The sequence below is a fragment of the Drosophila tropicalis genome, unplaced genomic scaffold, assembly GCF_018151085.1.
Source record: "Drosophila tropicalis isolate 14030-0801.00 unplaced genomic scaffold, ASM1815108v1 contig_878, whole genome shotgun sequence".
Lineage (NCBI taxonomy): Eukaryota > Metazoa > Arthropoda > Insecta > Diptera > Drosophilidae > Drosophila > Drosophila tropicalis.
The window spans coordinates 9,321,840-9,348,122 of NW_027173374.1; the positions used below are offsets into that span (position 1 = coordinate 9,321,840).

A 26,283-nucleotide genomic window follows, 5' to 3' on the forward strand; every position below is an offset into this window, starting at 1 on the left:
GCAGGCAGCGTTGTTGATGCAACAAACTCCCTAACTATGCATGTCACACCTCCTTCTCTTCACATGTCTGAGTGTGTGTGTGTGTGTGTGTGTGCGTGTATTGTATTGCATCTGTTTACATGCTTCCCAATTAGGGCATGAAAACCACAATGGGCGCTTGGGCTATTTGATATGGTTGTCGTAACCCGATTCCCAGGCAGTCCCAGCTGCATATACACACACACACACACACACATTCACTCGCTCAGGAACACACATACACACTCACACTCTCTCACTATTGCACCAGTGCAATGTAATTTTGAAATTATTGCACCTTGTGAAATTTATTTCAGTTTCTTTATGAGTTTGTTTAAATTTCCACGCTCGCCATTTTCGGTGTCTGGTCATGAAATTACAATTAATGTGGCCAGACAGTAGAATAAATTTCCTTTAATGCTATTTTCCACACGATTCCATCCATTTCCGCCATCCATTTAAGGGTAATATCAGGAATTGCAGTGGCCATAAAATGGTCCAGTATTAAAATACAAAGATTGCGCATAAGCAACAATTAGATGGCATATGCCATGACAGCACAGAATCCACTCAACGACAAGAACAGCTTACAAGTGCGATAACTGTTAACAAAACATCGCTAATCCCATTCCCGTTCCATTCCACAACTGATTCTCCGAGTCTTTGTTACCCCCCGAACAGAAGAGACAACAAACTTCCAACGTCTTTGCTTTGCTTGTTTGCTGTGCAAATATTTGCTCACAAACATAAATACAAATCGCACACACACGCATACAAACAAAACGAGATACATAAAGACAGACGCCCTCACGTCTCATGGCAAATCCCAGCCATTTAGCGCCAGCAGTTGACCGCCTAACCGTTGTGTCTGAGGGAGCCATATCCCATATCCTTTTGCCAGCTTTGCCAGTCACCTCAAATGAAGCGCACTTTTGGCGTGCTCTTGGCGAGATAAGCAAATGTTGTCTCCTTCTGTGTTCCTGAAACGTTCTTCGACTTGCTGTCGTCAAATCGTTTTGCCATTTGCTCGCTCTATCAGCGCATGACATTTGACAGACGCAGCCAACCAACCAACCACCCACTCACCATCCTTACCATCATCCATTCGTCCCAAACGAATGTCTCTGTTTGGTTTGTGTTTATTGATAGCAACAACAAACACAGAGGTAATCGAAAAGTGGCAAGAAACGATTCTGTGCGACTGCTAACAATTTAATAGTATTTAAAAATTGCTCAAAAGAAAAACTCCAACGAATTTTTCACAAAATTGTTTAACCAAGTTTTTAACCTAGGCGGGTAAAGAAATTTGGCCAAAAGCCTCTTAAAATGCTCTTCTCTGTGTATTAAGTTGCTTTAATTTTTAGCTGTTTTACGTTACCGTGAATTAACTTAATTAAAATGAAACTTAATGAAACGAAAATTTAAGAAGTAAAATTTAAAATCCTTAACTTTAGCCAAATGTTTTAGCCAATTTAAGCCTTAAAGCGCTTTATAAAACTGCTGAGATTAAACTTAAGAGATGTTTTGCTTTTGATTTTAAATTATTTACTATTCTTTTCATTTAACTGAATGGTTAGATGAATCACCTCTAAACACATGCACTGCACCTGCTTAATATGCATATTAATATTTAATACTTTTGCACACAAATTATTCGCACCTGGTAACTTGTTACGTAAATTTTTCAAACATTCTTAATTTGATTTTACATGTTGTTCGATATATATATTTTATTTCTTAAAATGAAGCAAGAAAAATTCTTTCAGACCGTATGCCAAGTAAATTTCTATGAAACATACATAATATCATTTACTTTCAAACTATTTATTTGTGTTTTTATTTAATTTTGTTTGTTTGTGTGTAAACTACAACAAGAAGAACAACTTTAACATGAAAAAATCTATTGAAAGATAATCAAAGGCAATTGAAAAGAAAAATTGGTTTAACAGTTGATTTGGAAACGCAACAACAACAACAGCAACTACAACCTATTGAAATAATAATAATAACAATAAACATAATAATGATAAGACTAGCAACAAAATATGTTCTACATACAAGCCACTCTGAATAGCTACAGCATGAACAACAATTCAACAACAACAACTACAACCACTCTACCCCCCTTCTCTTTATTCTTGCTACCCCTTCCTAAATTGCAGTAAGAATTTTGGGCATGGACGAGAAGTTGCATCAGAGAATCTTCGATGATAATTTGGCGTTAATTGATACGCCATTGATTGCATTGGGCGGTCCTGGTTATGGTTACGGCTCCGTCTCTGGATCGGGGTCCGGCTCAAGTTCAGCAGGCAGCACCTATAATTATCCCAGTTCGGCATCGAATGGCGTACTCAGCTATCCGTTCAATATAAGCGGATTCCATCAGCGACATATGGCAGCGGCTGCAGCTGCAGCGGCAGCCGGAAATGAGCCGTTCGATATCATTGATACGGCCTATGGCTATGGCGGCAATAACCATGCCAACGGAAACGGAAATGCCGGTGTCTACTATCAAAGTATGTGTACTCGTGTATTAGCATGAACGTATTCCATAAATAAGCGAATAAAAAAACAACCAAAGAACCAGAAAACAGCAAAAAAAAAAAACTGTTATAACGTAATAAATAATCAGCAGAAGCAACAAATAATTCAAATATTCAACCAGGTTCGCTCGTTCGATTAGCCTTTTTATTTTTGCGGCAGATCACAACATTTTGTAAATTTTTACAATGTAATTAATTCTTTTTTTTTTTATTAATTTTATCGTATTCCTTTTTTTTTTATTTGCGCGCGTTTTGTGTCGTCTCCTTTAACTACAACAACAACAAATACACTCTTTACCTTACCCCCGCCCCCATGTTGCAGGTAAAATGTTTTCAACAGTTTAGCAATTTTATTGTTCTACTTTTCATTTTTGTGTTAAAGGCGAACCATAAAATTAAACAAAAACAAAAACCAAAAGAAAGGATAATGGAGCTCATTGAGCTGCCTCGTTGGCTTTGTGCATAATTTCTTTTTGGCATTTACTCAACTTTTAATATATACAAAAATACATATATATATATAAATATTTAATTAACAATTACAACAAGTACAGCAAACAACTAAAACATTTATATATACATACTTATACGACAAATTTGTCAACAAAACTCTTTGTATTTTTTTTTTTCGTCGTTCGTTTTGTATTATTTTGTACGTAGCTTGCCACTTGTTTTTAAAAAGTTTTCCGACTTTTATTCATTATGACAAAAAAAAAAAACAAATAAAATTTACGTTTAATATATTTTTACTAAGAATTTTGTTTAAAACAAAATCTGTATACAAATTGTTAATACCTTAAACCATATCCAGTTCTGTCTACTCTAAATAATTATTTACCTGAGCCAAACGATTAATACCAAAAAAACAAAAAAGCCAAAAAAACTAAAAACAAAATTCATTTAATTTTTATGCTCAAAACTAAAAAAAAAAAAAAAAAAAAATCAACAAATTTTCTCAAAGTGAATAAACAATTAAATTTTGTTACATTCCAATTCAAGCACACTTTTTTCAAATTTTTTTCCAAGCACCCGTTTTTTGAACCGAAAACCCAAAGAAACCCAAAAACCAAATACAACAACAACAACTAAATACTACAACAAAGCGTTTTCAAAAACAAAAGATATATACATACATATACATAAATATTAACATCATATTTTGAATTCAACGTTCAATTTTAATCAATGCAAAGAACATTTTTTGTACCATTTATTCAAATTGATAACTCAAACATTCTACTCACTACGAAAATTCATCCAAAATCGCATTCACATTGAACAAAACCCGTACTTCAAAGACTTCAGAACTGTGTTTCGTAACCAAACCAACCTGAACACATTTTTATGTTTGGCGAACTGAACAGAAATGTCGCCCTACCCCAACAAACTACCCTAACACCCCGCGATCCCTCCCTATCCAACATTGTATCAAAAAGCTTTTTTTTTTTTTTGGTTCCTTTTATACATTTTGTTTGCCTTTCAGAAGCTCGAATTTGGGTTTAGCTTATATCTTTTCATTGAAAATTGAATTATCTGCTTGTTCAACATTTTACTCATTTGCATTGACAGATTTTTGGACTTAATTTAAGCAAAAAAAAAAAAAAGAAAAAACCCAAAAAACGAACAGACAACACAAAGTACAGGAAAAGGAAAACGATTTAATTACATTTAGTGACTCGTAAAATTCATGAAATATGTAACGAGACACTTGCCAAACATTCATGTCATTAATACATACATAGAAACTTATGTACTGTGCACACTCCCAAACACACACACACACTACGACATCAGAAATTGTTAGTAAACCCGCTGCCGCTTTATGCGGACAAGAAACATAACAGAAAAACATTTTTATCCGTAGGTTGTAGAACTTTTCATGTCAAACCAATACAATATTATTGAATATTAATTAAAACTAACTTTAATTAGTAACAAATAATAATAATAATAATAATTATATTAATAATACATAGTTCTGTTTTGCCAGACCCTTATTTAACCCCGCTGCTGACCTCCAGAAAAAACCAAAAAGTTCAAGTTGAAAGTATTAATAATACCTCTTTTTTCCACCTCCACCGCTCCGCTCAAATAAATATCCAAACGTGCCCCCGACCAATTTATATCTAACCCCCCCTCCCCGCTCAAGTTGTAGGCAGTAAAAAAATGAAAATAATAACAATAATTGTTTCAATGATATTGTGGAATATTTGCTCTTGATTTTTTGTTAATTACATTTTCCGTTTTACATTTTGTGTTCTTTCATTTGAAATTATTCCAAATAATTTGATGTGCGTGGATTGAGGCAGAGTCTGCATATATGCATATACATATACATATATGTATATGAATGAATCCAATTGAAATTCAATGGCGAACAAAAAGTTGGTTAATTAAAATTAAATCGATATATGTCGGTCAGCTAACCGACCAAACCCAATCCAATGACTCCCATTGGCTCCCTCTGGGCCTGCTGCTCCACCCGGCCCCAACGAATACCTTAACTAGACCAAAACATTCAATATTTCAATGGAATTGTTGAGTTTAAATTATTTTCAACTGGTAATTGAGTTGTATGTTCAATTGGCCCTCAGCGCGTCATAATCATAATTAGTGTTTTGATACGGCATTCAGTTAAAACATTACTATCATCTCTCTCTCACTCTTTATCCATCTATCTGGCTCTATGAATGTATAAATTGTTTTGTGTTTATGCCATATTTAAAACAACAATCAATAAGAAAAATAATATAATAAATTAAAATGAAATTAATTAAGAGCGAGAGGGAGAGAGAGAGAGAGAGAAAGCAAAGTGACAAAAAAACATACATGAAAGCCAATTGTGACAATTGTGAGAAAACAAATGTTGTTTGTTTTTGTCAAATTTTAATTAGTTTCATCTAATGTTAAATACTGACCGATGGCCATAATTAACATTTTACATTCAAACAACCAGATTTGTGTCCAGCTTTAGGTATGGTGCGGGCAGAGGGAAGTAGGCCAAATGGAGGAAGTGGTCAAAATTGGAACTTGGGAATTAGGCAAAGTTAGCAATTGCTTTTGAATAGTATTGTAAATGTAAATGTAAATCAATGCATCAATTCAAAAACTAATGAACAATTTCGAATCAATTTTTCTACAATCATCATGATGATTACTGCCAACTACAAACTACAACAACTTTTGGACTACTCTTCATTCATGGAATGGGGGGAAATTCATCATTCTGAAAATCTAATGCCACACACTTGGTCACGTTTTTGGACATTTTCTGCAGGCGGTCAGGACGTCGAAGTTGACCTCTCAACGGAAATAATCAAGCAACACTTTCAGGTAAGTGCCCAACACTTCCATTCCATCCCATAACACCTGGTCTGGCCTGTTATGGCCTTCCATTTCATTCCATCAGCTTTTAGCAATCTCCTTTTTTCGGTTGGTCGTTGCCAAAGTACAGCATACAATTTGCTTTTGCTTTTTACTTATTACTCCACAGAGTACCTGTCATACAGCATTGGACACTTGCCGAGAAGATCCGTCCTGCTCAACGTCCCTGCAGCCAATGTTGATGCATTGCGAGCTGCATCGTTGCAATCGCAACGCCTGCATGTCATCGCTGCAAGCCTTTTACAAAGGACCACACGAGGACCTGAATCTGGACATTGCCTTTTGTCTATGCAAGTAAGTGGCCAGTCAGTAGGAGTAAGCCGCCCCAAACGAGCCCAAAAACCCAAACTGAAACCATGCCATACCATACCAAACCAAACCAACCAAAACCACAAATTCTGATTGTCTCGCCCTGGTCAGAAAAACCAACAATATGCAGCAAAACGGCAATCGTCACGATATGTGCATGATTGCCCAGGAAAACTGCATCCCGTATGTGCACAGAGGCCGCCCGATAACAATAATCCGGCCAGCTCCAATGGCATTTACTACCATCCGCCACCGGCGTGCCATGTCGTTGCCGACAGTTGTAAAGAGGATCGCGATTGCAGGTGGGTACCAGGCTCCATAATTTACAGCAAAAAAATAAAACAAAAACGGATTATTTACTTTTTATGTCGCTGTTTCGATTTCTTGATACCCTGTAAGCAAATAGGGAAGAACTATGAATGTTGTCAGGTTTTTCCTAGAGAATAAAACCAAATATCAAATTCTTCAGTCCTTTGTTACTTGACTCAAAGCAGACCTTATATGCTCTTGTAAACTATAGTTAAGGGCGGTATCAAAAAAAAAAAAAAAAAAACAAAGCTTGACATTTAATAACTATTGTTAACAGAACTAACTGCTATGCGGAAACGGAAATATGCGTAACGCAATGAATTGCTGCAAAAGGAAAGATGAAAAGTTAACCTTTTCGGTTTTGTGTGCTTTAGTTATTTTCGACTAGCAATCCAATTAAACGGCAATTGAATTTCGCGTGTGAAGATTGAATTAGAAACGTTTAGCCACGGCAAAGTCAGCCGCAACTTTGATAGCACTTTGACTAAAACTCGTTAAATTGACAACGGCAACACAGCAACGACAACAACAACAACGACAACGTTGCGCTAAAATGCTGCCATGGAGTAGCATGAAGTAAACAAGCCGGGCATAAAATTACTCTCACTCTGGGTGGCTCTTCATTAAACCAGAGACACTAGTTAAGCAGACTTTGGTACTCAAGTTGACAGGCAAACTTTATCCCAAACCCATCTCGTTATTCTGGCCCAGACCACGCGAATGTTTCAAACACAAAGTTAAGTTATAAATACGATGCAACCCACAAGCCTCTCATGCAAAAGATGCATTCAGTTACAAACACACACATACAAACACATACACATACACATATTTGTTTATATACATACATACATACGTGGGCTATGTGGGCGTTGGGATCGAGCAGAAGGGTTCGGGTCATGTTTGTTGTCATGTTACGGCTGAACGACCGCAAAGTACGTGGTTGGAGTTATGTGTGGGTGAATGTGTGAGCTTTGGGTGTGTGTATGTGAGAACTGCGGCTGCGAAATTAATTGCCTTTTAAGTGAATCGCACTTGCTTTGGTAAACAACTAAATTGGACTAATGACGCTCATTTTGTAGGCAAGCACGAGGCGAAGGCTGAGGCAAAACGAATGGTTGGCTCTAGCGCCAAGAAGTTGAATGCAACGTGGAAGCTCTGTCTCTCTCGTACACTTTTCGAGTGCCTCATGTTGACTGATTACGTATACGCAGTGTTGTGCGCGAACACGTGCCTCAATGTGTTTCGTAGGGAGAGGGGCGGCGGAGCGTGTTGATCCAGAACATAACACACATTTGTTTGGCTGCTTTCCGACATAGCAGAGGTGCTAGATGAATCCATTGAAGTGAAACGAGCAGAAACGAATGATGCTGCCAAGTTGCATAAGTCACAATACCATCGACAATGTTTCCCAAAAGAAGAAGAAGGAATTCGTTTTCCACCTTTGTGTGTTCTATTAGTTGCCACAAAATAAACTCATACTTGATATTCAAGAACTGATTAACAGTCCAATGAAGCTTCAAAAAAAGATCTAAAAAAAAGAGTAAATCAAAAAAAAGGCATTGATTTGACTAGAAAATAATTAAACAACAATAAAAAAAAAAAATTTATAAAAAAAAATTTGATTTGATAAATATTATTAAAGGCAGTCATCGATTTGATTAGAAAATAATTACAGTTACATTTTTTAATAACTAATTTGAAAGGGAGTACGGCATAAGGAATTCAAACACTTCACTCACCCAATATTTCCACGATCAGTTTAAATTTACTCGTTACGCCACCCAAAATCCAGAAAGCAGACACTCGAACGGGGCAAGACAGCCCCGCACACTGATTCGCTCCCCTCGGTTGCAGCTTCTTTTATAAGCGCAACGACAGCAGCAAGCAGCTCACTCATACACACACACATAATTGCTCTCACGCATGCACTCTTTTTTTATAAGCGCAGCGACAGCAGCAAGCAGTTCACTCATACACACACATAATTGCTCTCACGATCAGAAAGCGCCAAAAATTAACTCCCACTCTCCCACATATGCAGGTGGCCTCTTCTAGCTATTGTGTGAGTGGAAGAGTGTGACAAGTCATTGAGAGTGCAGTTTCTCCCGCTCATTGACATGAAACTATAAAAGAAATGTCAACTGAGGGGGGTGCATCAGTGTGCGGGAGCGTCTTGCCCAGTTCTGTTATCGGTCGTCTTCATTTTCAATGACAAGAAAAAAGAGTTTTATATGGATCGTGGAAATGTCGTATCAGAAAAATTATAATTATTTAAACCAGTTTAAGGGTTTTTGCCTTGAGTTTGTATTATTTGAAAATAATAATACCACTTTAAATATTAAATAGCCAAAAAAAAGCGCTATACTCGTGGACTTGCATATTTTTTATTTTGAGTGTTTGTGAGTGTGAACAGTTAGAATCAGACAGACGTGTAATTGTTCTTGGAAAGTTCTCGATTAAAATTAAAACAATTTAAACAATTCGAAATACAATAAATTGATTCAGTAATCATCTGATTGTGAGCAAACTAATAACTGGAATCGTTAGTCAGAAACTTTGTTTTATATATCCCACACAACTAGAAAACAATAACAAAACAAACGATTTCAAAGTAATCTTTGGATGTTGAAGTAAATGCAGAACATTGCTTACATTCATTCAACTGATTGGAATGTCATTGACTTAGTTACTCGGGTTAATTAGTCGTGGTCTGACAGAATATTCACACAGATTGTGGCATGGCAGATTGTCAGGTTGCCATTGTTGATATCATAAACTGAAAGTCGTAAATTTTGTAACAGTTATGCGGTGGTAGAAGCATTGTCAAGACCATGAAATGCAGTTGAATGCCAGGAGTAATTCCAGCATAAATTGAACGACATCAATCTCAGACGAAAGACTAGCACAGAGAGAAGCAAGCATGAGAGACAAAGCGATAGAGAGGAGGTGGGTGAGTGGGGGTTTTATAGTTGAAAATGTAATGCCACTGCACTGCAGGTAACGGGGGCACTCATTCTCAGGAGGACACACATAGAACAGGATATGCAACAAGGACAACTGCAGTTAACTGGCGCATAACAAACACACGCAGGCTAAAGAGCCAGCATGAAGGACAAACAAATGATGGGCTAGCTGTGTAGCTCGGTGTTGGGAGCTAGGGAGTCCAAAAGTAGCTTGCTTTGGCCTTATGACAATGCTCATCATTATCTCTCTCTCTCTCTCTCCCTTTCTCTCTATATTATCTTGCATCTTTGGACAGACTCAAGCTGGAGTATTACGAGCAGGCCTGCGCCGTGGATAGTGTGACCAAAAAATGTGCCGGACGTCCCAGCGGCTGTCGCACAGCCATGATTGGCATACTGGGAACAATGCTGCGGACTACCTGTGCCTGCCAAGGCACCGATCCCCAGCATCTCTACCAATGTGTTGGCTGGCGTCGTTTACTATGGATGAATCCGTGTGTTGGTAAGAATTCTAAGAATTTTATGTTGAAATATGCACTGAACTTAATATGCTATACATATTATTTACACTTTGCCATTTGCAGTTGAAGCACAAAAGGATTTTCATATGAAGCGATTAGCCGAGTTGGGTTTTCTTACCACGACTACAACAACGACGACAACCACGACGACAACAACAACCACTACCACAACACGAGCCCCGCCGCCTCCACCGCCACCGCCACCGCCAACAACAACAACCACGACAACAAGCCTACAGCCAAAGCAAAGCCAAAGGAAGCCAGCAACGCATATATTCAAGGATTTCAATGCGGTAAGTAGATGGCATGGGTGACGAGTAAAGTAAAGCAAAGGAAAGCAGAGCAACGCAAAGCAAAGCGAAGCAAAGGGATATCCTAATTGCTCCACTGTGGTCACTCAACGTTTCTCCTACCGTTTCTCAGCCATTTGCTCTTAGCAGGCATCAAGAACAGGGTTACCTGGCCAACTATTTGTCCATCCAGCTATACATTCATCCATCCATCTATTCTGGTCTGTCCGCTCTTTCATACATTTGTTCGTTCGGTCGTTCGTCTGTCTAGCGGTCTGTCGTTTTTCCAATCAGCACTCAATCAAGTCGCAAGCAACACACAATATGCCCCAACATTGGTTCGAGTCCGAGAGTCCAAAGCTTATATCCTGACCTCATCGTCTGGGTTCTAGCCAACCGACAAAGCAATCAATTCCTGACCTGCTCCAGCAAAAAGATTAAACCCAATATACAAAAATATCCACAATCACACTCAGTCTCTTTAACATCTTCTCCGCTTGCATGTTACAACAACAACAATAAAAACAAACTGGCAACGATTGCAACAATGAACCGCAAAAACCACACAAAAATGCAAATAAATAAATAAATAAAAACTGTGCAACAAAATTGAAAAACCACGAATAAAAAAAAAAAAACAACAATAACAACGCAAACGTAAAACCAAACAGCCAAAGGAAAAATCAGAGCCGGCATCGGTCGAACACAATTATCTCGATCCACCCGACTCGATACCATTGCACAGCGGAAACGATGAGAGCGGAAATGGCGGAAATGACGATTATCACAACGGCAACGGGAATGGCAACGGCAACGGCAATGGGCACGAAACAAACGGACATGGCCATGGAAATGGCAACGGCAACAGACGTAAAAACGGCGGAAAGGGTCGTTCGAATGGCAATGGCAACGGCAGCGGCAGCAGTGTAGATTTCGATGATCCAGTAATTTTTGTTGACCCAAGGGAAACAACTGAATTTGTGGGCATCAGCATCACAGAACCGGTAACCACAACAACCACAACAATGGCAACGACAACAACAACACAAGCTCCAAGTAAGTAAATACAAGTGCAAGATACACTTATAAAATAATTAACTCTAAAAGCTATTTAAAACTTCTAAGAACAAGATACTTGGCTTGGTCAAATAAACACTCAAGTCTTGCAAAAGCAAATAAACTGAAACTTTTTATAGTAAGAAGTGAAAGTTACCAGTTAAGAAACCCACATATATGAGGGGAGTTTTATGTTGAGGACCTGCCAATCACACAGTATTAAGTGAGATACTTTTTGAGGTTTCCTTTAGAGCTAATTTTAGGAAAAACAATTACATTTTCTTGGTTATAGACAGTCTCAGAATTACAATTGGCCTATTATAAAGCAATCCCTTGTTCTTCACATTTTTAAAGGAGGTTGTTAAGTCGTTAAGAACTTTCTAAAAAGTTGACCATTTAGTTCCCAAAATCTCTTGATATATCGAATAATAAGTACTTAACCTTTGAATTTAAATAAAAACTTATAAATCAATAATTAATGGGTCCGTATCCAATCATTTGGCATCAAATAAGTTTCTCGAATCATATTTTGAGACTAAAAAAGAATTAGTGACCTTTATGTCAATGTTAGCCTTGTTTGAATGAAGTTTGGAATTCAGAAATTTAAGTAAATCATAGGAATAATTTGGAAAAACAAAAAAATCTACTATTAATGTCCACTAAACTAGGTCAAACAAATTTGCGCTGTGGTAAAGATTGGCCTAGATCAACTTAAGTGAATAATATTTTTATATATGCCCCATACGTACACACAGATACACTTTGTATGTATGCATGTAAGTTGCCACGTGTGCCGGTTATGGCCACATCTCTTATGCACTTTAAGCATGCCCCCCTCCGCCTGCCTTGACGATTTACCCAAATGAGCCATTAGTGATAATATTGAGGACAAACTTTTTTGTTAACAAAACTCGCATACGCAAATGGTCAGTTTCATTAAAAGTTTTCAGCGCTTAATAACAATTAACCTGGCTAATTTTAATTTTTTACTTTAGCCCTGATTTTGTTATGCATATCCATTTTGAAGTTTTCAAACATAATTGATGTGGTCAATGTGGTTTTTTGTGAGCTAATTGAAAATGTAACACAGCGGCCGGGCGGGCAGTGTGTGATTATTATTATTTCAATATTTTGTGTAAAGCTCATTTCAAATTCTGGATTCGCATTGGTTACGGCTCATCTGTGTGTGCGTCTGTGTGGGTGTATGGCTGAATCAGTGTGTGTGTGTGTGTGCAGCCGGAAATGAGTTTGTTTACAGCTCATATGGCAATTTACATAGTTTTGCCCTTCTGCAAAGATCGAAAGCAAAAGAGAGGGAGAAAGATGGAGTGAGAGGGAGAGAGAGAGAGGGACTCAAATGTGGGTTTGTGAAATGTTTTCAGCAACGAAATGCGTAAACTCACTTACCTATGTTTGTTCGATGGCAATGGATGGCAAATCGGATTAAATTTTGTACATATGTCTCATCAAAATGTATCACTCCAGTGCATTGTCATAATACTTCCGTTATTTACTAAGCCCCAATTTCCAACCACAGGACATATACAAACTCGCACACACACATAGACACAAAGATATTGTTCATTTATCACACAGGCGGACGAAACGTGTTTACAAACATCATTAAAAATGTAAATGAGTTTGTTTGTTTGTTTGTCTGTTGGATGGCCCATCCATCCAACCATCCATCCATCCGGACGGACGTCCAACCAACCATCCGCCCATGTGGTCATCAGTCCGTCTCTCGTCCACATGTCTCTCGTAATTATTTAGACACTTGGGACATTTGCGTTTTGCATTTTGCATGAAATGTTGCTGGAATGGCTGCCAGGCAGCCATTCAGTCGACCATTCATCTAGGCAGCTTGCATGTCTCATCTATAATTGATTTCGTTCGTGCCATGGTGGGCGGACATTTTAAAACAATATTTAAAACTATTGTGCAATGCTCAATTATTTATGCGTAGTTTTGTACTTTTTAGGCAAGTGATTGTAATAACTGAACAAAAAAGGTTAAAGCTCCAGGTATTAATAAAAACGAAAAAGGATAAAACTCAACACTTTAAACTTGCTTCAAAATGGCATTGACGGAGTTCCAGTAATTATGATTAAAATATCTCACACTCAGTTGTTAGTCCTTTAACCAAAGCATGTGAAAATTTAAGTTATATTCACACTAAGGCACACAGACACACATTCAGGACTTGTAATGACTTTGATGACATGATGAATGCTTTACTTGAGTGACGGACATCCGTTATTTCAGGGCATATCCTTTCCAGCAATTCTGACCCACAATGCTTACAAATAATAAAAGTGAAAAGGGACTGTGTGTCCACATTTAGAGGCATTGAGTCCGTATGGGTTTGTGGCAAATAAAAAAAAGATATAAATCCCTAAAGGGCAGTCAAATTTTTCACTACATTAAGGTATTTCGATCAATTCTATTTTAAAACTCTTCAAGACAGAGACAAACTTGCTTAGGGGATGAACAAAAAAAATGTAAACTCTCAGTTAGCCAGTCATATAACCTTGAGATTTGTGACAGAATATATTATCATTAACCCAACAGGATTTCTTCCTGATTCAAGTTAGCCGTGAATAGTAGCAGCAGGCTTTGATAAAAATAAGTAACACTTGCTATAACTTTTAAAGGACCCTTAAGATATTTCCTTAGTTAAAGTATTTGCATGCTAATAAGTGAAAGATAAGACAAATATAAGCAGGAAACGATGAGACACAAACTTATTTTCAATTTATTCTATTCTCTTTGACCAGGCATAGTTTAGTAGTCTTTTAAAGGATAAACAGAATATTCATTGCTTAGTCATAGCTGAGCTTGCAATTCAAAGGATTCAAATTCTTGTTTATCTCTTAAAATACATTTAAAAGGTTTATACTTTGTGCTAACAATTTATAACGTTTAATTTCAGGAAATTGTGTGGTCCAAAGGCCATATCAATCAGATCAATTGATACGTGAAGGATCAAGCAAAAGGGTAAGTTTAAATTGTAGAAAAATTTTAACTTTAAGAAAGCTCTTAATAAGCCTAAAGCCATAGATTACCAAGTTTGCATTTAATACAAAAGTTTTTTGGAAGTATTCAATGGGCATAAAAAAAACCTGTACAATTGTTGTATGTGAAAATTAAATTTGATTGAAATCTCAGCTGAAGACAAAAGAAAAATGAAATTGCAAACAATTAAAATATTTTTATACAAAATTGAATGTGGTAATTTTTATAGGATTTTTTCTTTTTCGTTCCCAGTACAAGTGGAAAACTTTATGTATTTATATGCATGCATTCCATTTGTGCAAAAAGTGGTGTTTAACACATTTACATAACTAACAGTCGAGCCAAAAGCTATAGCAAAAAAGAAAAAAAAAAACAACAAAAAAACACACACAGAGAAAAGTGAAAATATGAGCGCGTAGTTAGCAACAGGAAAACAAGTTGCATCTGGTGGTTATGCTTGTTTTTGTTTGTGTGGATTACGTGTCAGCACGTTCCCAAGCCAGAAAGAAAGGATGAGTGGGCAAAAGCCAAGTGAAAAGAGAAATAGAAATGCAAACAACACACACACATACACACACACAGACAAACAAATGCAACACATAGACACTTACACTCACTGAGGAATGAGAGGGTAAAAGTTCACTTTCAATTCAAGTGGCAAATGTAATTAGAGCTGAATTAGTATTAGCCCCAACGTGGCGTATGCTTAATATAATGTCTACCTTCTACCCTCTAGCCTTTATTTGTCCCTAACTCTTCTCACACTTCTGTCTTTGTCTGGTTTTTCTTTGGTGTCGGAATTACTTTTTAGATCTACTCTTTGGACGATGCCGAGTGCAGCGAACTATGCACCTGCGGCGACTCGCTGACACTCACCTGCCATGCCCTTTGCGTACCTTTTGCCCCCTGCCGCACCGCCCTGGCATTCTACAGTCACGCCTCGCCGGCTTATCAGGCGTTCCGCGGTCGCTGCCTCTGCTATTCGGGGCGCTTCATCTGCATGAAGCCGCCACTTGGGGACTACCTTCTGCCAGGTGAGTAACTAAACTACATAGCCTTACCTACATACGTCACTTGCCATTAGGCGAAATGTTCTGTGGCATCGCAGAGGGGACTGGGACGTTTCTATTTCTCGTTGAACTCTTTACATTTATCGATGGTGACAGGCAATGACGAGGCATTTCGCTGCAGCTGGTAGATACCAAAAAACGTTGGCATTATACATAGACTGAAACTTCAAGACTTATTTAAATAAATTTCCATAGAGTTTTGCCATTTAAAGAATACGAATTTTAGGGTAAATCATTTTCAACCAACATGCATACATTTTTTTAAGCTTTTGTTCAAAAAGAAATAAAAAACAAAGGGGCCCCAGCAACATAAGCGGGCTATCTCTATTCTTAGAGCGCACTTTTTGCCAAGTGCTTTAGCCTCGGTTTGGTCCTGCCAACAAACTATTGTGGTGTCTGGCCAAGGTTGCATGGCTCCTCTTGTCCTGCCACTTGTATGCGTTTTGCGTGCGTTCGCCACTAAATTGCATTTGCTGAAATTTATGTATCTACCTTTCTTTCTTGTGTCTTGTGTCAGGTGGCGTCTTTCTGCTGCTGGGCTACAGTGCCGCAGATGAGGCTCTGCTCCGTCCGCACACGAATCTGGGTGTACAAGATGCTGTGCGTGCTCTGCAGCAATATGTAACCACGTACATTGATAATCAGGTAAGTTAGCCGTGGTGGTGGCCGTTGTAAAGTTTGCATTGAAGAATGCATTCAATTTATTAATTGCATTCCCGCATAGACCCAATGCACACTGACGCTATTCAATATGACCGAGGAGAATATCATCATTGCTGCACGTTTGCCGCATGATGGCAAGCTGAAGGACATTGAGTTGCTGCGCAAAGAGAAGGTCAGTTGAGAAGTCAGGTCTTGACTCTTTAGTCGGTGCATCATATTCACTAATACTAATAACCCCCTCCTTATTTTGTTCGATGTCCATTATTGCTTATCTGGCCACTTGCAGGATGAATGCACCTCAATACTGAAGACCATCAGTTATCAAATCAATAACGAGCACAATGAGCTACAATCCCACCGACTGTTGAGCATTTTCAAAATGTCCGAAGTCGAAGTTATTTGGCCCGAGAGCAAGAGTGCAGCAGCAGCGACTAGTCCAAGCAGCAGTTGTCAATGCCTGTTTATCCTTGCTGTGTTGGTCATGTCCATGTCGTCGTCGTGGTCGTCTATGCTGCGTATGGGTAATGTGGATGCAATAACATGACAGACGCATGATTAAAGGATTGTACGTATGTGTAGTTAATTTCTAAGATGGTTTAAGATGTGGGATAGATGAAACTGTAAGCGACACTCCCCAAAAAAATACGATTATAGTGGATAGTGAGTGGTTACAGGACAAAAGGCTACTCTCTCTCCCCTTCTCTCTCTCTTAGGAAAATATGTTGTATACATTTAGGGGCTAGTTTGTGTTAAAGCTTTGTTGTTAACTTAAATGATGTTGCTGTCTTAGGTTTTTGATACGTATGTTAAACATATATAGAAGATAACCTTAATCTGTACTTTAATGTGAAACTGCTGTCTACATAATAATACTATTAGCAATAACAATACTTGAATGAGTGTGTAAAAAGATAATGATAGAGAAACAAACAACATGACAAAGTAAACAAAACGATACATACATAGAAGTAAGATAATGCATGTATATACATACATACATACATACATAATACATATATCTAGAGAGTTGGCACAAAGAAAAGGGAAACTGACCTACACGTAGCTAGTGTTTTATACGATAAACAATACATAATTGTATCTATATACATATAGATTTCCATATCCATGGACACACACACACCCTCACACACACACACATAAACGGTTGAAAGGCGCTCATTGTTCTCAATTTCGAGCTATATGAAGTTTACGGTTGCCTCAATTATGCCGAATTAACCGCCTTAACATTGTTTGCGTTTACTTTGTGTATGTTGCGTTGAGAAATGTGAACAGTGAATGCTTTATGGCCATATTGTTTCTCATAATTTCCAGTTATAATTACAATTTAATGTGCGAAAGTGCGAGGTATTTATTCTTTATTTTCCACACAAACAATACCAGAAAGGTTCATGCACGAGCGACCCACGTTTGTTCCATTGTACATACAAACATGCATTCGGACATATATATATACATAGGTATACACACACACACACACATCCACATCCATGCATTCATTCATTATAGGCGTATAAAATGTTATTGTTAATTTATTTTATAGTTTTAACGCCTCCTCCCTTCCCATTCCCGGTTGCATGCAGTCGTTCGTTTCGAGGCGTGAAAAACAATTACGGTTTCATTATTAATTATGCATTTTGCATTTAAAATGTTGCGGTTCATTCTCTTCATTGCGAATTGCCCGAAGAATTAATTCAAAGGGAATGCAAGAAACCTTCTCTCATACTTTATTTACTTCAATTTTGGTTGTTTTTTTACCCTCAGTCTTGTTTTTAGCCAGGTTTCACATTTGTCTAACTTCGTTTTGCTCCTATGTATGTATATACATATATATATTTTAATATCTACAAATTTAATTGATGTAATTAAAAAACGTAATCTAACAGTACATATCAAAGTGAACACCTAAAATATACAAAAAACTAAAAAGCCAACTAAAACTCCTACAAAATTCTTTTGTAAATAATTTTCTTTATAAACTGAAATATACACAACGATAATATAATGCAATGGCTAGTAATCAATATCAAGTGAATCAACTCAATGAATATTGATTGAGTGTGCTCTGACCATACACAAACAAACAAAAAAACAACAATTCACACTGTGACACAAACACTTTAAGTCTTAACAATAAGCATGACCATTTCAACCTATTGAAAATGTGTTGTTAGTATGAAAACACGTCAGAAGCAGTAAATAAGAAAATATGGAAAAAACGTAGCATACTTTTTTCCGTGTGTTAAAATGGTGAATGTGCGCATATTGAAAATGGTCACAATCATGAAAAAATGTCTTCCTTGTACGCATATACATAGCGATATGTTACATAAACATACATATAAAATATATACATATACGTATACCTAAAATCAGAATAAATTCTAACCCTATTGGCAAATCCTTGCCTACATACGCTTCAGTTAGTCAGAGCTGCATACTAAATATGTAATGTACATACATATATACAAATAAAGCCTAACACATTACAAATATCTAGCGAATTATAACACTGTTGACACCTAAAATCAATATATACATATTACAAATAATCGCAGCATATCGACAAAACAAAACCAAACCAAACCAAAAAAAAAACACTTATATACCCTGATTAAAGAAATATTTAAATTAAATTATGTTAGAAAGCATTGCAAAACTACTTTAATAGTCCCATAAGAACAAGCAACGCTTTAACCACAAAATTAATAAGATATAATGTATTATAAAACTAATGGGAAAACCTGCTTAATAAACCCTTGTAGCTAATATTATTAGACGAATTTACATGCTAGTCAAAAGAAGAACGAGAACCAGAACCGATAACAAAATTGAATTGACAACAGCCGCTGTCAAATGCAAAAGACAACAACTACAATTTGAGAACCTACAATTAGCGTTGTTTGGAAATAGAATTAAATAAATATAAATAGTAGAATTATTGATGTGAATTATATAGGCAAATATATACATATATCACTTATGGTATTTATCAGTTTGAATCTCAGCACATCTACTGCTATCTTCTCCTTCTTTCCCTGTTGTATTATTTAATGGCACTTACTAAAAACCAACAAATGCCCAATCATTTAACTAACTTTAAGTGCAGTACTCTTAATGCGGCACAAGAAGTAACAATAAAATATTTAAAAAAAAAAGAAAGGCGTAGCTACAATGTAAAGTACCGCGTTACAACAAACGACAAACGAGAAGGAAACAAAATGAAAATGATGAGAAAATTTCACCAAGAACAAAAAAAAAAAGCGATAAAATAAAAAACTAGCACACAAATAGAAAACAAAAATTATAAATACAAAGAAAGATGAAGAATGAATAAAAATGAAAATGAAAATATACTTAAATTATGCATGAGGAATATACATACATAAGTAAGGTACACACTTCAAGTTAAAAGCTGTACAACACAGTGAAAATGACAGCAACTTAAACAGTAATATTCATAGATACATAAGAGATATGTATACAGGCTAGATCTATGTATGTATGCTATAACTGAGTATATATATGTATATGTAACTAAGGTGCATGGATTAACTTTAATACAGAGAGTCCCATTGTGTGAGGCGGTGATGTCGTCGTATAGCATATTTGTAATGAAACAACACTGTAAAAGGAATAAAAAAAGCAGCAACAGCAAAAAATGAAATGAATGAATGAATGAAAAGAAACCAAAATAAAGAACACATTAAAATATAGAATGTAAATAAAACGAACAAATGGAAAATTCTATTAAAAGTTCATGTAAGTATTGCAATTTGGATCTTAATGAATATTTTACATTTCTTACACTTTTTAATTTATGCAAACTAGAATTAGAAGAATATGTGTGAACGTGTTCATGCCAATCGTCAATTATGGCATTCTTAAATGCCTGAAACAATTACTGAGCTATTTTCCATCCATTGCGCTGTTTATTCAATGGCCGAAATAATGATGTGCACTTTATCGTAGACACTCAGTAGGGGGTCTTAGCCAACATATGAACATATCTGCCTGCATGCATATTGAAATGCAAACAATGTTAAAACACAATGAAGCTTCAGTGACAAATATTGGAAAACAACAAAGACAACCACAAAAACCTGAGCCAAGCCCAGTAAACAAAAAAAAAAAAAACAACGGAGAAAAATAATAAAAAAAAAAGGAGGAAAAAAAGTGCTGCTATACACAATGGCTTTCTTTGTATTCTCTTCATGTCAGAACAAAGGATGATCCATAGACAAAGGCACTGGGCTCAAGGCGATAGCGCCATTGCAAGTTTTCAACGAACCAGACACACACATGGACAAAGAGGAAGGTCAATCATTGGAATTTTGCCAGTTAATTCACATACAAAAGCTTAAGCCAAAGGGCGAGGAAGAAGAAGGAAGTTGAAGAGGTTTCTTTTTTTTTTATGATGGCAGGCAAAGTACATAGTTGAATGCCACGCCCAGGCAGCACCTAGTTGTGAGAGAGGAATAGGGTGTGAAAGGAGTGGTAGGGGGAATGGGAGGTGGCTGAGTTTGGCATTTATACTTCCACTTAATTAGGTAATAAATGATTGAAGAAATTATGTCTAGACGTGAGGACAATTTCGATGGCATTCTGGCCCTCTTGGCATACAATTCATTTTGGCACGTGAGGGGTTAAAATGTTGCGAATTTCGATAGAAGGCTCAAAGCACATAAGAGATAGAGGTTGTGTGTGTGTGTGAGGAAAAGAGAGAGAACAGCATGTGTTGAAGTTGTTTTTGCTTTTCTTCCCTTATACGCCAAATTATTAGATTGACAATAGAAACTGTTTGAAAATTGTAAACAACTTTTGAAGCAAATGGCTTCTACTTATTTCTGTTTGTTTAGATTTTCTATAACCTTCAGATCATTTGTAACCATCACATCCTGCCTCCTATAGCATATGTGTTTTGTGGGCGGGGCTAAATGGGACGCCTGACAGACATTGTCAGAATGCCAAATTAATGAATCGTAATGTATGCTGAATGAATGAATGAATGGCTGATTTTTCTCCAGCCCTATGCCATTCAGACCAGTTTATTATTATTGTACAATGTTGAGGATGAAGTGCGTAACGTTCCCGTGGTTCCCGTTGCCTATTGCACACACACACCCATTTATCAGGCAGTGATGATTACGTGTTTGCCATTTTATTGCTAAAACTGTTGCGCCTCTCTTTGTATGTATATATGTATGCACACACACACACACAGACTCGACTTTGTCTGTTTGCTCTGCTTCTGTATTGCTGTTGCTTTTGTTCTGGCTGGAATTGCCTTTTATTTTGTGCTAATTGAAGTTGCTGGCTGGCATCATACATCGTACATGTATATTTTTCTATCTATTTTGCTTTTTTTTTTGCCTTTTTCTATTTGCCTGCTGTTGTTCTTTCTTTATAGAACACACACACAAACACACACACAAGCACACACACACACTCACGTATATCCACTTGACGGTCGATTCGTAGGTTGAGTTGTGGCCTTGTTGCTCTTATTTGCTTTTACGTTTTGCCTGTTTTTGCAATTTTAATTAAAAACGTGTTTATAACAGCACAAAATGCTGATGATGAGTGAGCGGAATAATTTATATACATGTATTCTATATTATATAATATAGACATTTGTATATAAGTATATTCATCTAACATCTAAAGTCACCTAACATATGCCAACTAATTAATGAAAAATTACAATATTCAAGCTATTAAATCAGTTTATTATCTTTACATAACATTTGATTTGGCTGAATAACAAATTAAACGAAAATGTTCTTTGTCTTGTAATTTTAAAGGACATTCTAGGACTTGGTAATATCCCTATCCCTATCCTTATAAGAACTTTAGACCCTTGCGTTATAGCTATTTAGATATGTATGTGTTTTTTGGACTTAATTGCCAATTGGCTGAAGAAATTCAGGAAGGATCTCCAAAAGGTTTGACATGTTCAAGGTTTGACTTAGATTAAAAATAAAAGAAAAGCTTCCTCAACATTTCTCAAATGAGATTCAACTTTTCGAATCCTTAACTCAGCTAATTTTATGACGATTTACAAAACTCGTTCATTCGTTTTCTGCTAAGGAATGTTACCTTTGAAACAAGATGGTTATCTACTTCTATTGAATCAATGTCTCATGACTTTAGAAATCTAGATCTGATGACCTCTACTTGGGAGAAAAAGTTTTGGGACTATAGGAAAAAATTTTCTGTCGCTCTGACCTGAAACTAATATGCAACATTTCTTCCTATTCGGTTCTTTTTTTTTTGCAATTTATTGCCGCCCCATGCAGAGTGCACATTTACACACATTACGAATTCCTTTGCATAACGCTGAGGGAATGTATATTGGCATGGCCAGGCGAAGGCAAGCCAAGAAAGCCGCAGCCACATAGAAATATGCACCAGAAGCAGCACAAAGAATTCAATTCAATTGATATTCAAATGCGCATTGCTAACACACATACACACACACACACACCAAGAGGGAAAGGCATCTATTATTTGTCGATTTTACACATTGGAAAAAAAATGCGGTGGTAAAAAAGGAATTGGGAGAAAAAAATGCTTAAAAGCTACTTTTTTTTCATTTAGCCTGCGCACCCGTTAACCAATGATCAGCAATGGCTTAAAGTCCTTCAATGCCCCAATTCAATTGGCGAAAACTATTCCTAAGCCATTTGCTCTACCACCTCTGGGCCAAAACATGACCCCAGTGAATGGCAAGCCTTTTACATATATTATATGCATAGTAAGGATATTTCCCTTTCCACATACTCCAACCACTTCCATTAGAAACAAAGCAAAGGCAGAGCCAAGACAGTATAGACAGTTTTCCAAACGTTCGATGCGCTCAAGACAAGCAGCCAAGTGCAGAAACAACATAAAATAGATGGCAACAACAACAACAATAGAAGCAGCAACCACGACAACAACAACAACAATAACAACAGGAAGCAAATCGCAATGCTAAGGAGCCAAATACTCGAACATTCGCAAACGCGGCAAAGTAGCGCAAATTTGCAAATTGATTGCATTCCTGTGCCTGCTGGAGTGCCTCGAGAAGTCGAGAGCTGGTAAATATGAAATCTTGCACATTTCTTTCGCTATATACTCTAAGAAAACGGGGATATGATTACTTTTAAGTAGAACTTGACATTGGAACAGCTTGAACAATCTATAGGGATAAGCTTTAACATTATATTGCAGACTTTCAAAGTACATTATGTGCTTGTTTGTTAAAACTACAAGTTGTTAGTCTCAGAATGTTGTACGACACACTTTAAATCACTTTGTAAAAGTACAACAACTTTGGACCATCAAAATCGTATTCATTCAAGAAAACCTTCGATTTTGGTAGGGTATACAAACATTCTTGTAACCAAAGTAGGATAACTGTCTATGGATTTCTTTTTGCTAGCAGCTTTGGGAATTTTTCCAATTCAAAGAAGACGAAGAATTGACTATAATAGAAGAAAAAAAGGTAAAAAAAAAGCAACTGAAAAGCAAAAATCAAATTATGCAAATCTCTAGCCTAATTACTGTAGGGGACACACACAGCCGTCACTCGGCAGAGCTTTAAATCAATAACAAAGATTTTCCGTCTCATTTCTTGCTAAATTCATAAAAAAAGCAAATAAATAGAAGCAGAGACCCTGCCAGAAGTCATTATAAAGGGGGCACATGATAGTTTTTGGCTTACAAATTAAAAATTTCGTTCAAACTAAAATAAAAATATATAATAATCTTAATCGTCCGAGTCTCTACTCGTAAAGTAACTACAGCTACATAAAGATTGCCCAATGGTTAGAGAAGAATTGGAATGTAATTGGATACGAATTCAAATGGAACCTTCAGCTTTCTATAGTACAATGAGGGTAGTTTTAGCAAAAGTAAATAAATCTGTACCTTTTGGGTTACTTTTAGGCTACAAATTAAAATAAATACCTGCGAAAGGAACAAAAAAACTTAGGAGGCAGACATCCCCTGAGCTCTTGTTGCCAAACTGCCACTGTGCAGTGGGCAAAAAACTCGACCGAAACCCAAAACAGACACTTAGTGCAAAACAGAAACAGGAACAACACATGCCTAATAAATAATTCAGTGGCCAGCAAGCGGACAACAAGAGTACTTGTATTTCTGCTCCTGCTCCTCTTCCTGCCTTACCACATCACTCCACTCCACTCCATTTCATACCATTCCAATCTGAGAGTATCTCTGACAGCTGTGCTCGGCTGTGCTGTCCGAGTGCCCATTCATATTAACACAAGATTGAAATCTATTCAGATGTGTCGGCTCAAGTGTTGCGTGTTATTTTTGGTGTCCTTGAATTGCCACCCCATATATCCATGAGGGACATATGCGGGTCATTTGTTTTGTGAAAATGAGCCGGATGAGACATAATTTTTGGTTCAAGCACATGAATCGAATCTCTCTTGATGGTCTGATGTTGAGACGGGCTATTTTTCTGCCTGTCTCTCTGTCTTCCTGCCATTGAAATTGCTGTTGCTGAATGTATAAATGAAACAACGAACAATTCAATCAAATAGCAGGAACAACTAATACACGAGAATGCTTTTAGCTTGCCGAAAATTTCAACTAACGAACATTGAAAGCACACACCCGTCTCCATTTCCCTAATATCAGTCCCCACAGTTTTGCCCCCCGATACATTCTGTGTTGAGGGCTTTTGATTCGTCAAAATCTCAAAGAAATAAAGAGCATCATAATTAACTTCCATGTGGATTATATTTAAAGCATGCAAAATAATTTTCTTAGAGGCGCAGTAAAAGTGAAAAATGTGGCGTAAAACAAAGAAAAAGGAAAAATCATTTAGCATAATGATTAAAATAAATCATTTTATAGAGATAGAGAGCAGAGAAGAAGAATGGGTGCGGCAGGAGGATACGTAACGAGACAAAACGAACATATGCAAGTGCAGGCATTACGTATACGCCACGTAGCCAACCACGTCCACAAGCAAAATGCAAACAGACAAACAAAAATGATTTATAAATTGGCAAAACGTGCATAAAATGCTGAGCAGTAAGGAAAGCGAAAAAAAAAATTGTTCCACTGCATACATAATGAGGCTGGGACTCTCTGAGCCTCGGATATGAAACATACATAGGCGGCTGGACGACGCCGACTAGGACGACTTACGAATTTTGTGAGAGGAAAAGTGGGCATAGCTGGGAAAAGTAGAAAAGTGGCAATGGCATTTAAATGCGCACATTTATTCACTTATAAGTGCTACAAATAAAAATATGCTAAAAAGCCAGACCAGCCTAGAGAGGGAAAGAGAGAGGATGCCCCTTGCGACACACACACACAACCACAGAAGCAAATGCATAGTCTCTACTTTAAATCTCATTTGCCCTGCAGCAAATGTGGAATTCCAAACAAAAAAAATAAGAGAAAGCACAAAAATTGTAGTAAAAAAAAATAGAAATAAAAAAGAAAAGGAGAAAACTACTTGCTGGCACACACTGAAGCAAAGTGGCTGTTTGGGCCAGGCTAGCAGCCAAGCAGATACTATCATACAATGCCATGTATGTTGGCTTCACACCACCACACAAACACGCACACACACACATGCATACTCTCACACAGGCACGCATAGAACGCACGCATATATGCCATGAATTTCATTTAGTTAGTACGTGTGTGCGTTAGTTAATATTGGCCACATTTACTTGTACATACATATGTGGGCGGCTTTAAATTACTTAAGGCCATAAAGTAAACTTGAACTCACACCACACACATCCCCTCTGTCGATGGCAATTTAAAGATGTTGCCACTTTTATTTTAATTGGCCTAAAAATTTAGTTTATGTGTGTATTCCTGAAGCATAAAATGCAGCAGCAATTTTGGCATATTAAAAACGCATCGTAACGCATCTTTTGTTAATGCCGCACACGTGCAGCAAACTACCATGAAGCACTTGAAATATTTATAAACTAGCGCAACATTTTTGCCAGATAAATCAAAGACTGAGCCAAACGAAAAGAGAGTGCAGTGCAGTGCGTTGCCAATGAAGAAAAATGGCTTAAGCCCTAACACTTTGCCCTTGCAACATCATCTCGGATGTTAGCTGCAACTACAGATTCGCC

At 37.1% G+C, this 26,283-nt stretch overlaps 1 protein-coding gene across 1 annotated transcript in view; it reads left to right on the plus strand.

Annotated features, from left to right (window-relative positions):
- Positions 1-19,881, plus strand: part of Gfrl (Glial cell line-derived neurotrophic family receptor-like) — a 74,029-nt gene extending 54,148 nt beyond the window's left edge. The window contains 13 exon segments of the mRNA XM_068299393.1: positions 2,181-2,534; positions 5,839-5,894; positions 6,055-6,239; positions 6,366-6,421; positions 6,424-6,556; positions 9,826-10,031; positions 10,114-10,343; positions 11,012-11,396; positions 14,329-14,393; positions 15,223-15,445; positions 15,999-16,126; positions 16,206-16,316; positions 16,431-19,881. Of these exon segments, the coding sequence (XP_068155494.1) occupies positions 2,181-2,534; positions 5,839-5,894; positions 6,055-6,239; positions 6,366-6,421; positions 6,424-6,556; positions 9,826-10,031; positions 10,114-10,343; positions 11,012-11,396; positions 14,329-14,393; positions 15,223-15,445; positions 15,999-16,126; positions 16,206-16,316; positions 16,431-16,688 (2,390 nt within the window). The 3' untranslated portion in view covers positions 16,689-19,881.
- Positions 19,882-26,283: the final 6,402 nt, after the last annotated feature.